The following is a 19,170-nucleotide window of genomic DNA, read 5'->3' as shown; positions in this document are numbered from 1 at the left end:
CCGGCATGAAAATCGGCATATGTCAGACTGACCTGCAGCTTGCCGGTCATGGCCGAGCTATCGGTGCGTCTCTTGTTGAAAGAACATATCGGTAGAAAACTGCGCTTTTAAAATGTAACTCGTATTTTCCTCATAGCGTGCAGCCCTAGTCGAGCTGTGTTTGGCAGGAATATTGTACACAAAACCTGCAAGGGGAGATTAAAAATGAACACGTTAAGCACCAGAAATAGAAATCCTTCCCTTGCTGATTCCCTCCACGACATCTGCGAGAGACGCTGCATAAACGTGTGTGTCCGACTCCCATTTCCACACTTGCGGTTGCATGTGAAGGGATTATTGGAGAATGAGCTCTAAAATACATTTGGGTACACTCAGAAGCATCGGAATTGTGACATTTAATCAGTGATAATATTAATTAAAATGTTCTATTATCTATGGTTCTCACTGTTTTTTAGCGATAGTGCTAATAATGCTCAAATGTCTCACTAAAGCGCATTTTCGCATTGCAACTCAAAGAAAGTATTTGCTGCATAAGTTATACATAAGACCAACAAATCGAAAAGATCGATACAGCATAGTATCGCGATATTTTTCATGGCAATACTGTATCGATACACAGACGCCAAGTATTGATCTTTTATGATATATGTCTGGGTTAAACTGTCTGCTTGACAATCTGATTTTGCAGCAATAACATTGAAGTGAGATGAAAAAACAGAGAAATTTATCTTTTTAGATAAAACAGATGTTGACAAAACTGTCCTTCGGGACATCATTTGAAATTGGGAAAAATCGGAAGTTGGAAAAGGTAATAAATTGCAATATATCGCAGAATATTGCAATATGTTTAAAATCGCAATAATATCGTATCGTGACATTAAGTATCGGGATGATATCGTATCGTGAGGCCTCTGGTGATTCCCAGCCCTAACGAGAAATGGAGTTGCTGGGCTGTCTGGTCTCCAGTGTGTACGATGACAAAGACACCGATATACATATATATATCGTGATGATACGATATCATCACGATACTTATGTCACAATACGATATTATTGCGATTTTAAACATATTGCAATATTCTGCGATATATTGCAATGTATTTACCTTTTTTCCAACTTCAAAAATGTTCCCAATTTCAAATGATGTCCCCAAAAGGACAGTTTTGTCAACATCTGTTTTATCTAAAAAGATAAATTTTTGCTTGTTCATCTCACTTCAATGTTATTGCTGCAAAATCAGATTGTCAAGCAGACAGACTGACCAACACATATATAATAAAAGATCAATACTTGCGCGCGTGCTATCTACATGCATTGCCAACAAAAATAATGCGTATACTATGCTGTATTGATTTTTTTTTTCCCACCACCCCTACTCGTCAGCTCGTCAGCAGGGTCTGAAGTTAACTTTTTTTTTTGGCCACTTTGGCAGGTGCATTTCAAAATCCACCTTTTGATTTTGGTTAGTGCGCTGAAGCACAGAAGGGAGGGAACAGGATGAGGAGGGAGGGAGGGAGGGAGGGAGGGAGGGAGGGAGGGAGGGAGGGAGGGAGCTAGTCTTCGTTTTGTTTGAAAATACTTCGAACGTCAACAAAAAGTAACGTCACCCAACATTGCTTAGAGCACCTTTTTAAAGGTGAAATACAGGAAATGCACGAGCATCATTCTTGGACTTGTTAACCTTCCTTTTATTGCCTCTTCCCCCCAGTATTTTGCCGCCACAATTTTTGAGCTCAAATCCAAGGAAAATGGCACACTCGGTTGTAAAGTGAAAGTACATTACATGTTATTTAGCTGACGCTTTTATCCAAAGCGACTTAAAAGTGCTATATATGTCAGAGGCTGCACACCTCTGGAGCAACTAGGGGTTAAGTGTCTTGCTCAGGGACACACTGGTTGATGTATCGCAGTGGGAATTGAACCTGGGTCTCCCACACCAAAGGCAGGTGTCATATCCACTGCGCCATCACCACCCGATGCCAAGTGCCACCCGAACACTGTGGCAAAAAACAACTGAATTAATCACTCAATTCTCATTGGCTACCTGCCATCGTGGCAGGCTGATTGTTACTGTATACAGTGGCTTGCATAAGTTTGCACACCCATGCTAAAGTTGACTAAAAAGCCTTGCTTAATTAAAAAAAAAGAGGAAAAATCCAACCTTTAAGGACACCAATTTTCTTTGTGAATGAGTAATTATTTTGCATGGCTACATGTATGGGGATATTAGAGGAATATTCACTTTGAACCAATACCTTTTCCCATTTTGAAACAATGGGATCAGATTTAGAAGTTAAAATATACCGCTCTCTGAATATGCAAGTTACTAAACTGAGCTACAGTAATGTGCCCAATGGTTATAATTAATACGTTTATAGAACTCAGGCTGATGATTTTTCTCCTCTCTTAACTTATTTTGTTTTGTTTTTTTTCAGTGAGAGACATGGACAACTCTGTCACCCTGTGGCAGTTCCTTCTCCAGCTCCTATTGGATTCCAGTAACGGGCAGCTGATCTGCTGGACCAATGAGGAAGGGGAGTTTAAACTGCTGCAGGCAGAGGAGGTGGCCCGGCTGTGGGGAGCCCGCAAGAACAAGCCCAATATGAACTATGACAAACTCAGCAGGGCTCTCCGATACTACTACGACAAGGTAAACACATCAAGCCTTCTCCCCTGTAGGATAGCTATGCCTAATGTACAGTAGGACCTTCCTACCCCTGTTGAACATGAACAATAGTATTTGAGTTGTTTATATGTTGCTGAGGAGCAACATTGCTTATAATCTTTTCTTTGTGTTTGTATTTTTTTTAAACTAAATAATAATAAAATACACAGCAGTTTGATTCGGGGATTGAAAGTCACTGCCCTGTATTTTATGCTTAAGCTTTTGGTGTTGAAAGGACCAATGTGCAGCATTTAGGTAGCCTAGAAATCTAGACGCACCCTAGTGGCAGCTAATTTAATTTGCAGCCAGGGGGGGTGTAGGCACTCTCTGTTGGCTTGCGAGCTGGAAAAACCAAACTCTGGTCAGGCCAATCACATCGTGTATAGAGTTGGTGGGCGGGGCTTATGGCTGCTGCTGGTGAACAGAGGTCTTCTGGAAGACTTGGAGTTCAGCTTTTCTTTGAGAAAAGAACAAAGAACGGCTCTGAAGTCATTCTTAAAAAAGTGAAGATGCACGCCCAGAACGCACCTGAACACACCTCCCTGTAAGACCAGCACGCCCAGAATGCACCTGAACACACCTCCCTGTAAGACCAGCACACCCAGAACGCACCTGAACACACCTCCCTGTAAGACCAGCACGCCCAGAATGCACCTGAACACACCTCCCTGTAAGACCAGCACACCCAGAACGCACCTGAACACACCTCCCTGTAAGACCAGCACGCCCAGAATGCACCTGAACACACCTCCCTGTAAGACCAGCACGCCCAGAATGCACCTGAACACACCTTTTTAGGTTCTTTGAGGTGAACTCAATGGCACAGGTAAACCTAAGGAGTGTGTATGTGATCCATATGATTTTAGAATTTCCTGAAAAGTCTCTCTGGTTTAATGTCAGTAAAAATGCTCCCGCTCTCCTTTTTGAGCTATTTATTTGAACATCTGTTTTTAGTATTGCCACTGAATAAATGAACTTGGCTCATATGTACAGCTGTGAGGGTGCTTTGAGGCTTGAGCACCCTCATATTTGTGCCCCACTCCCGTTTTCCAAAAAATGTAAAATGTAAGTTTCAACACATGGTGTGGTATGCACATATGAACGACATCCAATGTTTTAATTGTCATTAATAATTTAACCAATTAGCCTACACGATGCCTAAGGCGCTTAACCGCACAATGTGTTGTTTCCTCTTCAGACAGCTGCACCCAAGAGTACACCAACAGCTAGCAAAACACAAGTTAATTGCGTCTCAGAATGGCTAAAGTCCACTGCTCAGTGACATGCGGAAGAGAGGGAGAGTGCTGTCTGTCTCCCACCCTGCTTGTGGTTTGGCAGAAGTACTGCCTAATCCCTATGGGCGTTCTGGGCAGGGCTGGTGTGGTATGTGTGGCTGCTAGTTTGGTACAGACAGGAAGGACAGAGCTGTCCCACGTACGAGGCTTTTTCGTTGTCTCACTCTGCTGTTTTTTACCCCTAGTCGTGCCTCTTAGATAGAGGCAGACTGCGCGAGAGAAAGACTTGTTCATGCTCTCACTGGAAGCTTTCTGCCTAGATATTAATGTTAGGGCTGCTAGATTATAGAAAAAAAACATAATTATTTCGGTCAATATTGAAATCACGATAATTTGACTCGATTACTCGTTAATTTCTGGAAAACAATTGCAATTATTGAACTTATAAAACAGTGGAAAAAATTAAATAAATCAACAGTTAAAAAAAAAAAAAACACATACAACTGTGAAATTTGCCTTTAATACTTTTCCTATTTAAACTTTATTTTTTCATTCAGAACACAAAAGAGAAAATAAGAGTTTACTTGCAAAACGTAATGAGCTAAATAATTAGTTTTCTCGATTATTCTGTTTTTGTGATCGTTGCGGAGCCAAAATCATAATCACGATTTAAATTTAGATTAATTGCACAGCCCTAATGTTGTGTAGGGCTGGTCAATATTATATATATCCGCTATGTACATGTAGCAGGGCTGCTCCTTCAGCTGTTTGAAAAGTCATAAAGTCGTAATTACACGACTCTGCAGAGCCGTGTGCTCTACTGAACTCAAGCGAACTGTCTCTCCCCCTTTTTAGGGTGAGCAACTGGACCGGTGACAGGACATCATCACTCGCCAAGTCGTGACCCAGCGAGTACTGCTCGTCACTCAGTCTCAGGCAGAGTGACAAACAGCGACGAAAGCATGACATCCACACTCGTGCGGGTCCGGTGAAATATGACAGCTACAGTTTATTGGAAAATAGCATTGTGGACGCTGAATTTGATGAATTTACTGTTTATCAGAGCCCAGATGAGACGAGAAGCTAACGTTAGCCGCCCCGCTGCAGGAGAACGCTGTATTCCTCCGACACGCTGTATTAAAGCGCCCATATCCTGCTCATTTTCAGGTTCATAACTGTATTTTAAGGTTGTACCAGAATAGGTTTACATGGTTTAATTATCAAAAAACACCATATTGTTGTTGTACTGCACAGCTCTCTCTCACTGCTGCAGATCCTCTTTTCACCTGGTTTCTGTTTTAGCTACAGAGTGAGACCTCTTTTCATCTTCTTCTTCTGTACTATCTTTGATTGCACTCGCACATGCTCAGTAGCTCAGATGTAGAGCATGTCAGCTAGCTAACTCTAGAGACAGTAAAAGAAAGCCTGTTTCTCCAACTTAAGTCAGTTACAAGGCAGGATTAGCTGGGAGACTTCTAAATGAGGGAGCACATGGAAGTAGTTCTTTTGTAGATTATGGTGAACTTGTGTGTGTTGTAGCAGTGCTTTGCTATTGAGAACGACGTAGCATGCTAGCATTAGCATGCTAACGCTACGAGCTAACGGTTGTGGTTAGCCAGCTCATTTCGGACTGTGACGTCACAGTCCGAGGCCGATTTTGAACAGCTCACCAGGAGACTGAAGGCAGGACACATTCAGAAACCGTATCTCACTCAGAACAGCATGGATGGATTTTTTTCAAAGTCTGTATGTGTGTGGAAGCACCAGAGACACAAAAGAACACCCCAAATCACCAGAAAAAGTGTTTTTTTCATAATATGGGCACTTTAACGTTACTGTTTTAAAACCGGTTTCCAGGTTAGTGGGGGTGCTTACCGCTCAAAACCAACATGGAAAACCTAGTAATGTTCACTCAGCGTTTAGATTTGTTGTTAAACTGTGTGTAAAATGTGCTAACGGTCGGTAGCTAACATTAGCAGATAAGCTCGTACTTTTTGACGTTCAACACCCCCCCCCCCCATCCCTCCACGCCGCTGAAAAAAACTTCTAGAGGAAACACTGATATTGATATCACGATTATTTAACACGGTTACTTGTTGACTTTTGGTAAGATGTTGCAATTGTTGGAATTAAATAATGTCAGTGTAACAATTCAAACAATCAACAGTGAAAACACCTTAAACTGGGAAATTTCCCTTAATACCTTAAAGGTATAGTGGAGGATTATCCCGAAGAACCGCCCTCTCCACTTTTTAAAAAAAAATGCACATGCGCAACACTCTCCCTGCTCCCGAGAGGGAACGCCTATTAAACGTGTGCACGAGAGTGCACTGTTTACAAGTTGCTGTCGGCATGGCTCATACAAGCTACTTTCAGAAAGAAGATTTGCACTTTTTCACAAATTGAGATGTTTACCGTGTGTGCGCGGTGCGTGACTTGTGCCAGGGCTAGCATCGCTAATCATAGCTTACATCAACTTTCACTAGCGGTGATTTTAAATGGATTTCTCCAAATAGCACGCCAAACTTTACCTGTCGAGTAGAAACTTGGCGACTGAGGCATCAGTGGAGAGCCCAACCTGTGCTTTTAGCGCACGCCAGCGTGTGAAACATTCTCCCAAAAACACTCCGGTCTTGTTTCTTTCTTCAGAGGCCTTTCTCTTCTTGTCGTACAATTCCTAGACACTTTTTCTCTTGCGACCCTCAGACATTTTTAAAAAACACGGTGAGAATGGCGAGCTTCAATGAATGGCTGAAACTGTAGCTCACTACCTATGCTCACCACACATATACACCTGAAAGTATTCATGCGCAGAAAGTGAAAACTACCCTAGGGACGAGCACGTACCACGGCCTTACGTAAACATAGCGCCAGAATGATTGACAACTAGGAGGACCAATAGTCTTGATGATCCACCCGGAAAAAGAAAATCCTCCACAATACCTTTAAGACAAAATAAGAGTTTGCTTGCAAAAACGTAATGTGCAAAATTATCTTTTTTTCTCGATTACTCTGTTTTTGTGATCGTTAGGAGCCGAAATCGTAATTGATTAATTGCACAGCCCTAATGTTGTATTTTATACAGTATACAGTACACTAACATATCTTGTTCTGCAATTTCTTGTCTGTGTCTTACAGAACATCATAAAGAAGGTGAATGGTCAGAAGTTCGTCTATCGCTTTGTGTCCTATCCTGACATCCTGAAAGGAGATGTTGCTACCCGAACAGAGGGCAGAGATGTGGGTGCTGGGGGCACCCCTCACCTATTAAATAGGGGAGACAGCACCCTACAGGAGGGCGAGTCTGCTGACCGCAGTATCACAGCAGCTCTGGGCTCCAGCACCAAGCAGTCAAACCGTAACGACTACATCCACTCGGGCCTGTACACCTCCTTTACGCTCAACTCGCTTCAAAATGGACGCCAGCTCTTCAAGTCCATCAAAATAGAGAACCCAGCAGAGAAGTCGGCTGACAAGAGAGGTCCCACCGCCTCAGCACAGAGCCAGGACCAGTTGCCTCATCCACAGCAGCCAACTGCTTTGCCATCCGTCATCAAGTTTGGAAACAGCCCTCCAAAGCCAGCTCAGGTCGCCATGGAGCCGACCCTGATGTCCAACCACTTGTCCGAAGACATCAGCGCACAGTCCTCCCTGCCGTCCCAGTCCCTCTACTCGTTCGAACACACCCGCCCGTCAGAACCAGCGTTCAGCCTACCAGACCTGAGCTCGGCCACCCCGAGCCGAATGCCCGACTCGTCCCAGGAGCTGGTGATCGACAGCGACATCGAGTCGGGGTCTTCTCAGCCCGCAGACGCTCAGGCACCAGATCCCACAGACGCTCAGGCACAGGAGAAGGCTAGTACACGTACAAACACATCTCACGCAATGCTAGTTAAATCATTTTGGAAGTAATAGGAAAGATATAAAAGAGACTTCAGATACAGTAATAAAAGTATTAGAAACAAAAAAAACTATAAAAAAAAAAAAAAAAAAAAAAAAAAACAAAAATAAAAAAAAAAAAAAAAAAAAAAAAAAAAAAAAAAAAAAAAAAAAAAAAAAAAAGAAAAAAAAAAAAAAAAAAAAAAAAAAAAAAAAAAAAAAAAAAAAAAAAAAAAAAAAAAAAAAAAAAAAAAAAAAAAAAAAAAAAAAAAAAGGAACACTGTATATAAAAGAGACTCCAGATACAGTATTAGGGAACCACTAAGGTCTATATAAAAGAGACTTCAGATACAGTATTAGGGACCACTAAGGCCTATATAAAAGAGACTTCAGATACAGTATTAGGGGACCACTAAGGCCTATATAAAAGAGACTTCAGATACAGTATTAGGGGACCACTAAGGCCTATATAAAAGAGACTCCAGATACAGTATTAGGGGACCACTAAGGCTTATATAAAAGAGACTCCAGATACAGTATTAGGGGACCACTAAGGCTTATATAAAAGAGACTCCAGATACAGTATTAGGGGACCACTAAGGCTTATATAAAAGAGACTCCAGATACAGTATTAGGGGACCACTAAGGTCTATATAAAAGAGACTCCAGATACAGTATTAGGGGAGCACTAAGGCCTATATAAAAGAGACTCCAGATACAGTATTAGGGGACCACTAAGGCTTATATAAAAGAGACTTCAGATACAGTATTAGGGGACCACTAAGGTCTATATAAAAGAGACTCCAGATACAGTATTAGGGGACCACTAAGGCCTATATAAAAGCATCCAAAGAGCACCATGTCATGGGACCTTTTAAAAAGTTTTTTTTATGTAGGATTTTGTGTTAGATTTAAAACTTTTACTGCAAATATTGGTTGTCAGCCTCCCTGATTATAAAAAATTGGTATCACCTAACCCTGAAAAAATCATTGGTTGATCCCTAGTTTTTAGATAATATTCTTTGAGAACAATGCTATGAGAGTAAATCAAAACAGAAAGGTTTTGGGGATTAAAAAATAAAACCAGTTGGTTGCTTCACTTCAATTCTGTTGTAACAACTGTGTTGATATATTATATGTTATATCGGACTGTGACGCTGCCAGTGTGCCATTATTATGTATGCAAAATGTTCCAGATTAAATCAACATCACTATGAATTACTGTTGTTTCTGACACTGTGAATTGACCCAGATATTTGAGAGTGTAAAGCAGTGTTTCCTTTAGGATTTTTGTTAGCAGTGGGGGCAGGTCTGTCCAAACAACAACCCGACCCGGAAGAAAGTGAACGTTTTGACAATAAAGTACATCAACACAACAGTATGTGGAGTTAAACTGGACGGGTCCAATAACCTCTGAATAGTTCTACTTGTTGTTAAACTGGACGGGCCCAATAACCTCTGAATAGTTCTACTGGTTGTTAAACTGGACGGGTCCAATAACCTCTGAATAGTGCATTATGTCGGCAGGATAATTTAAAAAGCAAACTGCGACTACATTGTGCATCAGTCCTATTTCTGATACCGTGGCGGCAGAAATGTTACCGTGTTGGGCCGCCACTACGAAATCAACAGAGAGGAAAACACTGGTGTAAAGGCAAAAGTGGATAAATGTCATGAAACGCATGTAAAAAATTGTTATCTGTCTCTTGTCCACCAGGTGGATAGTGGCGTGGGCTTGTCTGGAGATGAGACCAGTTTTGTGGAGGCTGAAACCAGTTCATCCTCACCGAGCAGCAGCAACACACTCAGCACCCTGTACTCAGGAAAGACGCGCAAGCCACCGAAAATCCTGCAGATCAGCCCGCCCACTCTGCTGGTCACCACCTCTGACTTCTCCCCCATGAACCTGTGCAGCCCCTCTCTACCTACTGCCTCTCTCACACCAGCAATGCTACAGGTGAGAGCGTGGAAGTACATTTTATTGAAAACATATCTATAAATTGCGTGTGTGTGTGTGTGTGTGTTTTATGCGCATAACTCTCAAACCGTTAGTCTGATGGATTTCAAACTTTACTGGTGTCTCGCTAGTAAGTACGTAGGCCAAGTTTGACGTTGTTTGGAAAATATTTCGTTAAATATATATCGTAAAAGAAGCACACATTGGCTTTTGCCGCTCTAGCTCTAGCTCCTGGCCACTCCCCCTCTCACACTGCACACTGACTGAGCACAGCGCAAGGACCAGAGCACTCAAAACACACCAAACCAACAATTACTAAAAACACATTTTGCACGAGCACTACTTTATACAAATGTCAAGTAAATGAAAACACATTTGGGTAAATTAATTGGATACTGGTATCGGTATCGGCATCGGCAACTCTGTTTCTCTGTAAATTAGTCCCTTGAAACTGATCTCTTTGACAGTGTGCTCTAGATCAAGTCATGCCCCATAAGCTGCTGCACAACTAGATGAACAAAAATCAAATCTATACTGAAATTATAATTAATTGTATTTCATGCTCTGTATCAGCCTTGCATCAAGACATTTCCAAGTAGGCATGTTGTTAAAGGTGCAGTAGGTAAGACTTATAAAACTAACTTTCTGTCATATTTGCTGAAACTGACCCTATGTTTCTTTAGCTAAGTCCTGGATCTTCACAATACTAACTACAGCACCTTTTTAATTATAATTCAAACATTCAGACGATTTATTTTTGTCATGAAAGTTGTACAAAGCTTAGTTCTGGCTGTTGTTGTGAGGCTGCAGTTTAGATCATTTCTCTAACTTGTATAGACATATCAAACAATATGAAAAGAAAATAGGCTGTATATTTTGTGACAGTTACCAGGTGTTTGCCTTGCAATTATTTGTCTATACTAGACAAAACCCAGAATTGACATACCGTAGCACAGAGAACCTCCAGCATTTAATGATACTTACCAACAGGTGGCAGCAAGACCAAGACCAATCTGTAATGCTGTTTGCAGACCACATGACTGTGTGTACTACTGTGTAGATTTACTATTAGATTTGCTGGTTCAGACAATGTTGTTTTTATTCTGTCCCTCCCCAGAAGGTCAGGTTTAATCATGACATCCAGTATCAGACTGCCAGTCAGTTCCTCCTTCTGGTTTGTCAGTGAGTGACTTTAAAGGTGCCCTGCCACATGTATTTCATGACTTTGTGGTGATGTCTGAAGTTCTACCATGGACTCTGTAACATATTTTTGTTGAAAAAATGCCTTGGTTACCTTGTTTCAAGCCATTCTAGCGTGGTATAGAAAGCCTGCAGGAAGACTCAGCTCGATTTCTGCCAGTTCTCATTAATATTCAACAAGCTAAGCTGCATGACTCTGATTGGCTAACAGCTAGCCAATGAGAGCCTGGCTGTCAGAATCCTTTACCCAGCCCAACTGGGCGAGCTCATGAATAGTAATGAGGTCAGGCAACATGATGTCAGACTGACCAGCTGTTGTAATTGGTCTGATTTCTCTGTTTATTTCTTTTCAGTGGCTAGAGCTGACAAAGGAGGTAACTGTTCATTTTCACATTCACAACATAACACAAACACATATGGACCTAACATATTTCAAAAAATGCAAGTAAAAATGGTTTTGTATGGCAGGGCACCTTTAAGCATTGCCTCTTCATTGTGTATGGAGGTTCAGATACAGTGGTCAATACAGATGATTATGGTTTAAAGCTGCTGATAGCTATTAAACTGCCCTTCTGTTTAGTATCTTCAAATTGGACCCCCCAATTCATTCTCAAAATGAATAAAGTAACTACCTAGCGTTCTTCTGTTGTCAGAGGTTATTTGTGATTATAGACCCAGTGCAATTAAAAGTTGACAAGACCAGGGATGATGTGCAACAGCGCCTTAAACTGTATATATTCACACAAATGTTAGCACATGGTATGCACGGTACGTTCTGTACAGTACCCTGTGTTTTACAGATTGTTATACATTTGCTTGATAAATGTAACATGTACAAATATTAACATAAACAGGAGTAGACAAATAATAATAATCTGACTAATTTATTTTCACTTAATTCATACGTACAACAACTTGCATTGCCCTGCCAAACTCACCCACTCCAGTTTACATTTTTCATGGATGTGGATATGTAGCTATGTGGGAACATTACATCCCCATTCTTAATCCATCCTACTAAACTCTGATTGGTTGACTGGATCTCTATTCGGTGGAAAGAGCAACACCACCAGACCTACAGTCATGTGAAAAAATTAGGACACCCATGCTAAAGTTGACTAAAAAGAGGAATAAAAAAAAAAAAATCTTTTGGAAATTGATCTTAATGCCTTAATTAAAAAAATGAGGAAAAAATCCAACCTGTAAGGACACCAATTTTCTTTGTGAATGAATAATGTATCGTAAATAAATAAATGTTCTTCCTTAAAATACAGGGGGCATAAATAAGTCCACCCCTATGTTAAATTCCCATAGAGGCAGGCAGAGTTTTATTTTGAAATCTTTATTAATAAGGGAAAAACTTCCACTAATGAACCCTGACAAAGCACACCTGTGAAGGTAAAACCATTTCAGGTGACTACCTCATGAAGCTCATTGAGAGAACACCAAGGGTTTGCAGAGTTATCAAAAAAAAGCAAAGGGTGGCTACTTTGAGGAATCTAAAATATAAGACATGTTTTCAGTTATTTCACACTTTTTTGTTAAGTACATAATTCCATATGTGTTCATTCATAGTTTTGATGCCTTCAGTGAGAATCTACAATGTAAATAGTCATGAAAATAAAGAAAACACATTGAATGAGAAGGTGTGTCCAAACTTTTGGCCTGTACTGTATGTGTCAAATCGGCCAAAATGAAGGCCGACTGACGACGGCACAGAACACACCGAACAGACTCGAGTCACCGACCTCGCCAGACCGATTATCGGCTCGGTGTGTCCCGGACCTTAACGGAGATACTTCCAACATATCTTTGGCAATTCTCTACTGCAGTGTCTCATTACTCATCGTCTTACACATATGCTGGTACAATATGTTTGTGAAAATATTAAAAACAAACCAATACAGTGTTCATATACGTTTTGAAAAAAACCTGGAAAAGTTATGGAATTTGAAAAAAAATGCAAATCCCAGGACCTGGAAAAGAAAGTTTTGGAAACATAAAAAGACCCAGAAAGTTTAGGAAAAGTCATGGAATTGTTTTTTTTTAACACAGCATAATAATATGTGATTAATAAATGTATCTTCACGTCGTCTTAACCTCAACGTTGTATTCGGGGAGCGATATTACGAATCGAATATGAACCACAGACATTATCATTCCTCTGAGGGTAAACTTTAACACAGATTTTTATTCTTATTGTAGAATGTCGACTGACATTTTCAGGAACACACAGTCGTGAAAATTTACCAAAAAGTCATGGAAAAGTACTGGTTAAAATGCGCATGAACCCTGACTGTGTCTTGTTTGTCTTCCTCCTCAGACTCCTCTGTTGCTGACTCCTAGTCCTCTGCTGTCCAACATCCACTTCTGGAGCACGCTCAGTCCGGTTGCTCCCCTCAGCCCAGCCACACGACGCCAGGGAGCCCACCTGTTCCAAGTTAGTACATTACCCCGATTTTCCACCCGGCGAGTCTGTGCTGCGTTCGGGCTGCGCCGCAGTTTTCTTCCGTCCTCCGCCACGCGCCTTAGCACACCGGGAGCGTCTTGCTGCCGACTCGATTTCATTGTTTTATGTATTCATCGACTTACTTACACCTCATTTTTTGCCGGCTTTGTAATGCCTACTTAGTCTGCGCTTTATGTAGCCTATGGACCTTCTTCACAGCAGACATGTTGACTTGTCATAGTAGGAAAAGCACAGCTGAGATTGATAACCTTAACGATGGCTCAGTTCCATCAAGTGTCCCAGTAAGATATTTCATTGAGTCAGCATGCACAATACCAGGACCTCTCCTAAGTGGAATGCAGCCCAGGCCCGCCGATAGGGGGGGACAAACGGGTCTGTTGTCCCGGGCCCACAGTAGGGGGGGGGGCCCAGAACTGGGCCCTCATTAAATTATGGAAGAATTAAAAATCTTTTTTTTAAATAGGCCTATTTGTGGAAAAAAATATGTAGCATAATATTTGAATTACATAAAAGCGCGTTTTATTGTTTTCTTCCTAATTGTCCTGAAAATGGTGGTCAAGAACCCCCACCCCCAACATAAAAATGGTTTGGCCTCTGATCAAAATTTGATATTGTCACTTGATTTGAAGTTCAGTATGCTCAAAATGTCCGGTCAGCACAAGTCCGGAGCTCGGAAAAGGAAAGAAAAGAGAAGAAGAAAATAGAGGCCTTAGAGATTTTCTAAACAAATATTTAAAAAAAGGTGGTGACGGTGAAGCTGGAACTGTCAACGTAGAGCAAGGTAAGAACCAGCGCAGCCAACGTTTACGAGTCATGTAACGTAACAGGCCAGCTCTCATGTTAACGTCCATTAGCTCGTATAAAAGCCTGACACAACACGTTAACTTTGACAGAAACAGTTGAGTTTGGTAGCTCCATCAGTAAGGATGAGACAGAGAGAGATCCAGCTGCAGTCAGGTGACAGAGAGAGTGATGCGGGAGGGGCCCACTGCCCCGCAACGGAGGGACAGAGTCAGGCTACCCGTGAGAGAGAGAGAGAGAGATAGAGAGAGAGAGAGAGAGAGAGAGAGAGTGATGCGGGAGGGGCTCGCTGCCCTGTCGGAGAGTCTGAGCAGGATGGATCAGAGACTGATTACACACTTAATTTCAGTGAGAGATGTGAGGAGAGGAAGAGCAAGGGAAAAGGAGAGATCTGGCCTCGAGGGGGGGGGCCCATCTAAGATCTCTTCCCGGGCCCAGGCAAGACTGTCAGCTGGCCTGATGCAGCCATCAGTAATGGTTTAATACCAGGACCTCTCCTAAGTGGTATTAAACCATTACTGATGGCTGCATTCCACTTAGGAGAGGTCCTGGTATTAAACCATTACTGATGGCTGCATTCCACTTAGGAGAGACCCTGGTATTAAACCATTACTGATGGCTGCATTCCACTTAGGAGAGGTCCTGGTATTGTGCATGCTGACTCACTGAAATATCTTACTGGGACACTTGATGGAGCTGAGCCATCGTTAAGGTTATCAGTTTCAGCTGTGCTTTTCCTACTATGACAAGTCAAAATGTCTGCTGTGAAAAAGGTGGGGTTAGAGTATATTACCACCTTTCTGCTCTCATCTAGTATCATTTCATTTGTCTCTATTTGTCTGTATGCCTGCCTATTTGTCTAAAGCGTCCTAAAATAACACATTCTGCTCTGTTCCAGTTTCCCTCGGTCCTCACCCCTCATTTCCAGATCCCTGTACACAGCCTGGATGGGACCAACACGCCCGGCCCCATTTCCCCAGACCCTCAGAAGACATAGGGTTAACCGCCCCCCCCACACACACATAATATCACCGCATTTGGACCCAGACAGCCAGACACTTTCCCGCCTCCTGCTCCATCTCTCGCTCCCACAGCATGGACAGTTATGTGGGAGCTCAGCCATTGCCATTCCTCATCACTCTGGTGCTTTAAAGTTCACTGCCATAGAATTCACACTACAATCAGATGTTGGGAGGGAGGCTCTGGGGAGATGTTGGAAGTCCAGGTTTGATTATTGACGGAAACACATTCAGCTTGTTTCAGAACATTTACAGCCTGAGGATGCTATCCTGTCCTCATACTCACTGATTCCACCGTTCCTTATGCACCTATGGATTCATTTTGTCTGTCTTTTTGCGATCCTCAGTCACAGTTCGAAGGAAGTAGGAATTCAGTTGGTGCATGTGGATTGGACCCTTAGCATACAGTCTGCTTCATACTCGGACACACATCATATCTGAATCTTTCCTTTTATAGAATGTCCTTCTTATCTTGTGCAAGTGTTATTACCAAAAAAGACCCATTTTATGTTGTCAGTTTCTAACTTCTAACCTGTTTAGGGCTGCAACTAACGATTATTTTCATTGTCGATTAATCTCTCCATTAAACTCTTAGTTGTTGGGTCTCTAAAATGTCTGAAAATGTTGAAAAATGGGGATCGGTGTTTCCCCAAAAAGCCCAAGATGACGTCCTCAAATGTCTTGTTTTATCCACAACTCAAAGATATTCAGTTTACTGTCACAGAGAGAAGAAACTAGAACTTATTCACATTTAACAAGCTGGAATCAGAGAATTTTGCCCTTTTTTTCATGAAAAATGACAAATCGACTATCAAAATAGTTGGCAAATAATTTTATAGTTGACAACTAATGGATTAGTCGACTATTATTTGCAGCTGTAAGCCCGTTCTCTCCTCGGCTGAACTGTTACTCTCGTTGAAGGGTAACCTGCACGTTTAGCTGCAGCTCTTTTATCTTTCACCCAGCTCTCGACCTTGCCTCACCTGCCTCAGAGTGTTTACTGTTTGCTGCTCTGAAATGTTGGCTAACTGTAGCCATATCCAGCAGGGCATTTACCTTGACTTTCTTATCGTGACATGTGGCCATAATGTGAGCTGAACCTTTAATCATGCCTCTATGTAACTGTTCTAATGTGCATATATACAGTGGAATATCCCTGGTGGGCCTCCAGCCAGTTAGCTTTCAGGTTTGAATGAAAGAACGTGAAGCCATAAACTTGTCTGTGCATCGACTCTGCAAGCAACAACACACAAGCCCGGTGTTTGTTACTGCTCGGCCTTTTCAAATGATCTCTACATCGTTAAAGGCAACCGTCATGTAAGAAACGCCTATTTCAAATGTCAACTTACCGTTTTATTGGGGGGTTATGTGCTCGACTATAGAAGTGACTTCTGCTCCCGTCCAAGAAATAGTGCCAACACACATGTAAAACACATGTTTTTTTCTGGGCGGAGCCAGGCTAGCTATTTCCCTCTAGCTACATATTAACCATACAGACATGAGCGTGCTATCACTCTTGTTGATTGCCCACAGGTCAGCGCCGTTTTCTTTCTTGTTATCGAGTGGGCTCTGATTAATGTTGCTTGCAGCGTCAGTGCGGTTATTTAAACTCTGACTGAACCTCCATATCTTAGTGGCTGCACTCTAAACAGTCCAGCCTAAACCTTTGCCAAGCCTTAGCCATCCGAAATACATCCACCTTAATCCTGAGGACTGTAGAAGCCTTCTGAAGCACCTTCCTCACCCTGAAACCCCTTCACACCCGTTTTGTAAATGACTTGTAAAGCCATAAGTCTGAGACACAGACTCAAGAGTTAGAGCCCACATTTCTATGCTGTTAAATGTGGAAGTTGTATAATCACGCTTGTTTACATGATGCTTGGATAGAACACGCTTAAGTGTTTCTTCACCTAAGTGTCTCTTTCGAACCCAGGGAAGGATGACCAGCGAGTCTTGTAGGTCTCATGCTCAATTTTACCCAACTAACACACACGTTCCCCCCCAGCCAGCAGTCTGTCACGTTGATATACGGTGCCTTAACACAGCCACGCCCCAAGTTTAGCTCCCAAATGTAGATGGGTAAGTATAGAACTAATAATACACGACATCCTGTTTGTTTTAATGCCATATACTTGCGTAGACCAAATCAGAGCCCCAGAAGTTTGGAGTACAACTTCACAGGGATGTTCTGTGCGCGAGCACGCTGCAGCTCGTGGTCGACAGCGTAGGTATTGCAGGACCTTCAGCGTGCTGCGGTGTTCTTCGGGCTGCATCAACAGACAGCAACGTGGGTTAATATGCAGAGCATGTAAATCTAATTAGGCCATGTTTTAGAGTTGGCGGCCATGTCTCTTTGCAATTTGAAATGTTTGTGATAACAGATTTACCCAGAAAGTATAGATATATATACATCCTTGTTTATTTTTTGTGTAATCTTAAATTTTTCAATATCATTTTAGGATTAATTTCTATTTTTGTAAGGCCAGATAGTTGGATGTCTGCTATTTCGGGTTCTCTGATTTAATGTTCTCTTGTGCATGTGTTTCTTTGTCGTTTTCCTCTTGTGTATTTGGAAGGCGGCTGCCCCATGTTGGCATTGGCTGTTTTTGGGAATCAAAGCCTTACGGGGAGAAATCTAAATCTATGTTTTATATGTAAAGTGTTTTGATAGTGTTGATATTGTACATGCAAATGTTGTGATGGAACGTTTGCACTTAAAACTTCGGGGTTCCTGTTGTATTGGATTCTGTCGCTTTTCTATGACTCCGATCTTTGATGAAATGTCCTCGACATTTGCTTACTGAGAAATGTATATTTTCCCAAAGGGAGGATACAATTATGCACTTGGTATTTTATACGGTAAACCTAATCTTTTACAATATATATCAAATATAGGACTTGTGATTAGGCACTAGCACACAATATTTATTTGAATTTATAGTAAAGCCCAATCAAATTGGTACCTTAACATTGCATTTTGCAGTACATTTTATGAAAAACTACAAAATATCAGAATAACACCAAAAGCCCATTTTAAACTTTCCTCCATTAAGTCTTGCAGGACTTGTCGTTTGCATATTTCTTCATTTGTATCTTCTGATGATGTTTTCTCTTCAACTTACCTTGAAATGTAAAATCATTTAAAAAAGAAATGACAGAGTTCTTGCTTTGTTCTGTCCAGTTTTCTATTTGTTTGATGCTTTTTTCAAATGTTTACAAGTCTCAAGTTGCATATTGATGTTTGAGAGGTGTAGAGCAAGTGTTTATAATGGAAGAGATTGGTGAGACCAATAATAAAAGATCTCTAACTAATCATGTCTCTGTATTCTGTTATTACATCATGTTATTAAAGGTCCCAGGGCATGAAAATGTCACTTTATGAGTTTTTTTAACATTAATATGAGTTCCCCCAGCCTGCCTATGGTCCCCCAGTGGCTAGAAATGGTGATAGGTGTAAACCGAGCCCTGGGTATCCTGCTCTGTATGACAAGTAAGGTCTATATAAAAGAGACTTCAGATACAGAATTAGGGGACCACTAAGGTCTATATAAAAGAGACTTCAGATACAGTATTAGGGGACCACTAAGGTCTATATAAAAGAGACTTCAGATACAGTATTAGGGGACCACTAAGGTCTATATAAAAGAGACTTCAGATACAGTATTAGGGGACCACTAAGGTCTATATAAAAGCATCCAAAAAGCAGCATGTCATAGGACCTTTAAAGTCTGATGACTACACTCAGCCACCACGAAATTACACAAGTAATACTTACACAGGCTGATACAAGTAATATTTTAACAGTAGCAACCAAAATACGCTGCATTTTTGACAAAAACAGCAGACATCATACAAGACCATTCACATTCATACGGAAAAGAAAGGCAATACTTAATCATTAAACCTAATACTTAATCATTGCAGTATCTTTTTAATCAAGCTAT

General features: G+C 41.4%; 1 protein-coding gene across 2 annotated transcripts in view; it reads left to right on the top strand.

The window, feature by feature from the left end:
- The window catches only part of elk4 (ETS transcription factor ELK4), a 19,980-nt gene extending 4,142 nt beyond the window's left edge, over window positions 1–15,838 (top strand). Inside the window, exons 2-7 of one of the 2 annotated variants that reach the window (XM_039798358.1) lie at window positions 2,436–2,650; window positions 7,039–7,755; window positions 9,497–9,736; window positions 11,290–11,310; window positions 13,260–13,376; window positions 15,106–15,838. In XM_039798358.1, coding sequence (XP_039654292.1) covers window positions 2,444–2,650; window positions 7,039–7,755; window positions 9,497–9,736; window positions 11,290–11,310; window positions 13,260–13,376; window positions 15,106–15,204 — 1,401 coding nt within the window. In that variant the 5' untranslated portion in view covers window positions 2,436–2,443 and the 3' untranslated portion in view covers window positions 15,205–15,838. The remainder of the gene's footprint in view (window positions 1–2,435; window positions 2,651–7,038; window positions 7,756–9,496; window positions 9,737–11,289; window positions 11,311–13,259; window positions 13,377–15,105) is intronic. The other variant, XM_039798359.1, reaches the window with a different exon arrangement.
- Window positions 15,839–19,170: the final 3,332 nt, after the last annotated feature.

The sequence above is a fragment of the Perca fluviatilis genome, chromosome 4 (genome assembly GCF_010015445.1).
Source record: "Perca fluviatilis chromosome 4, GENO_Pfluv_1.0, whole genome shotgun sequence".
NCBI classification, from domain to species: domain Eukaryota; kingdom Metazoa; phylum Chordata; class Actinopteri; order Perciformes; family Percidae; genus Perca; species Perca fluviatilis.
The sequence above is the reverse complement of the archived record's forward strand: the minus strand, read 5'-3'. Positions and strand labels throughout refer to the sequence as shown.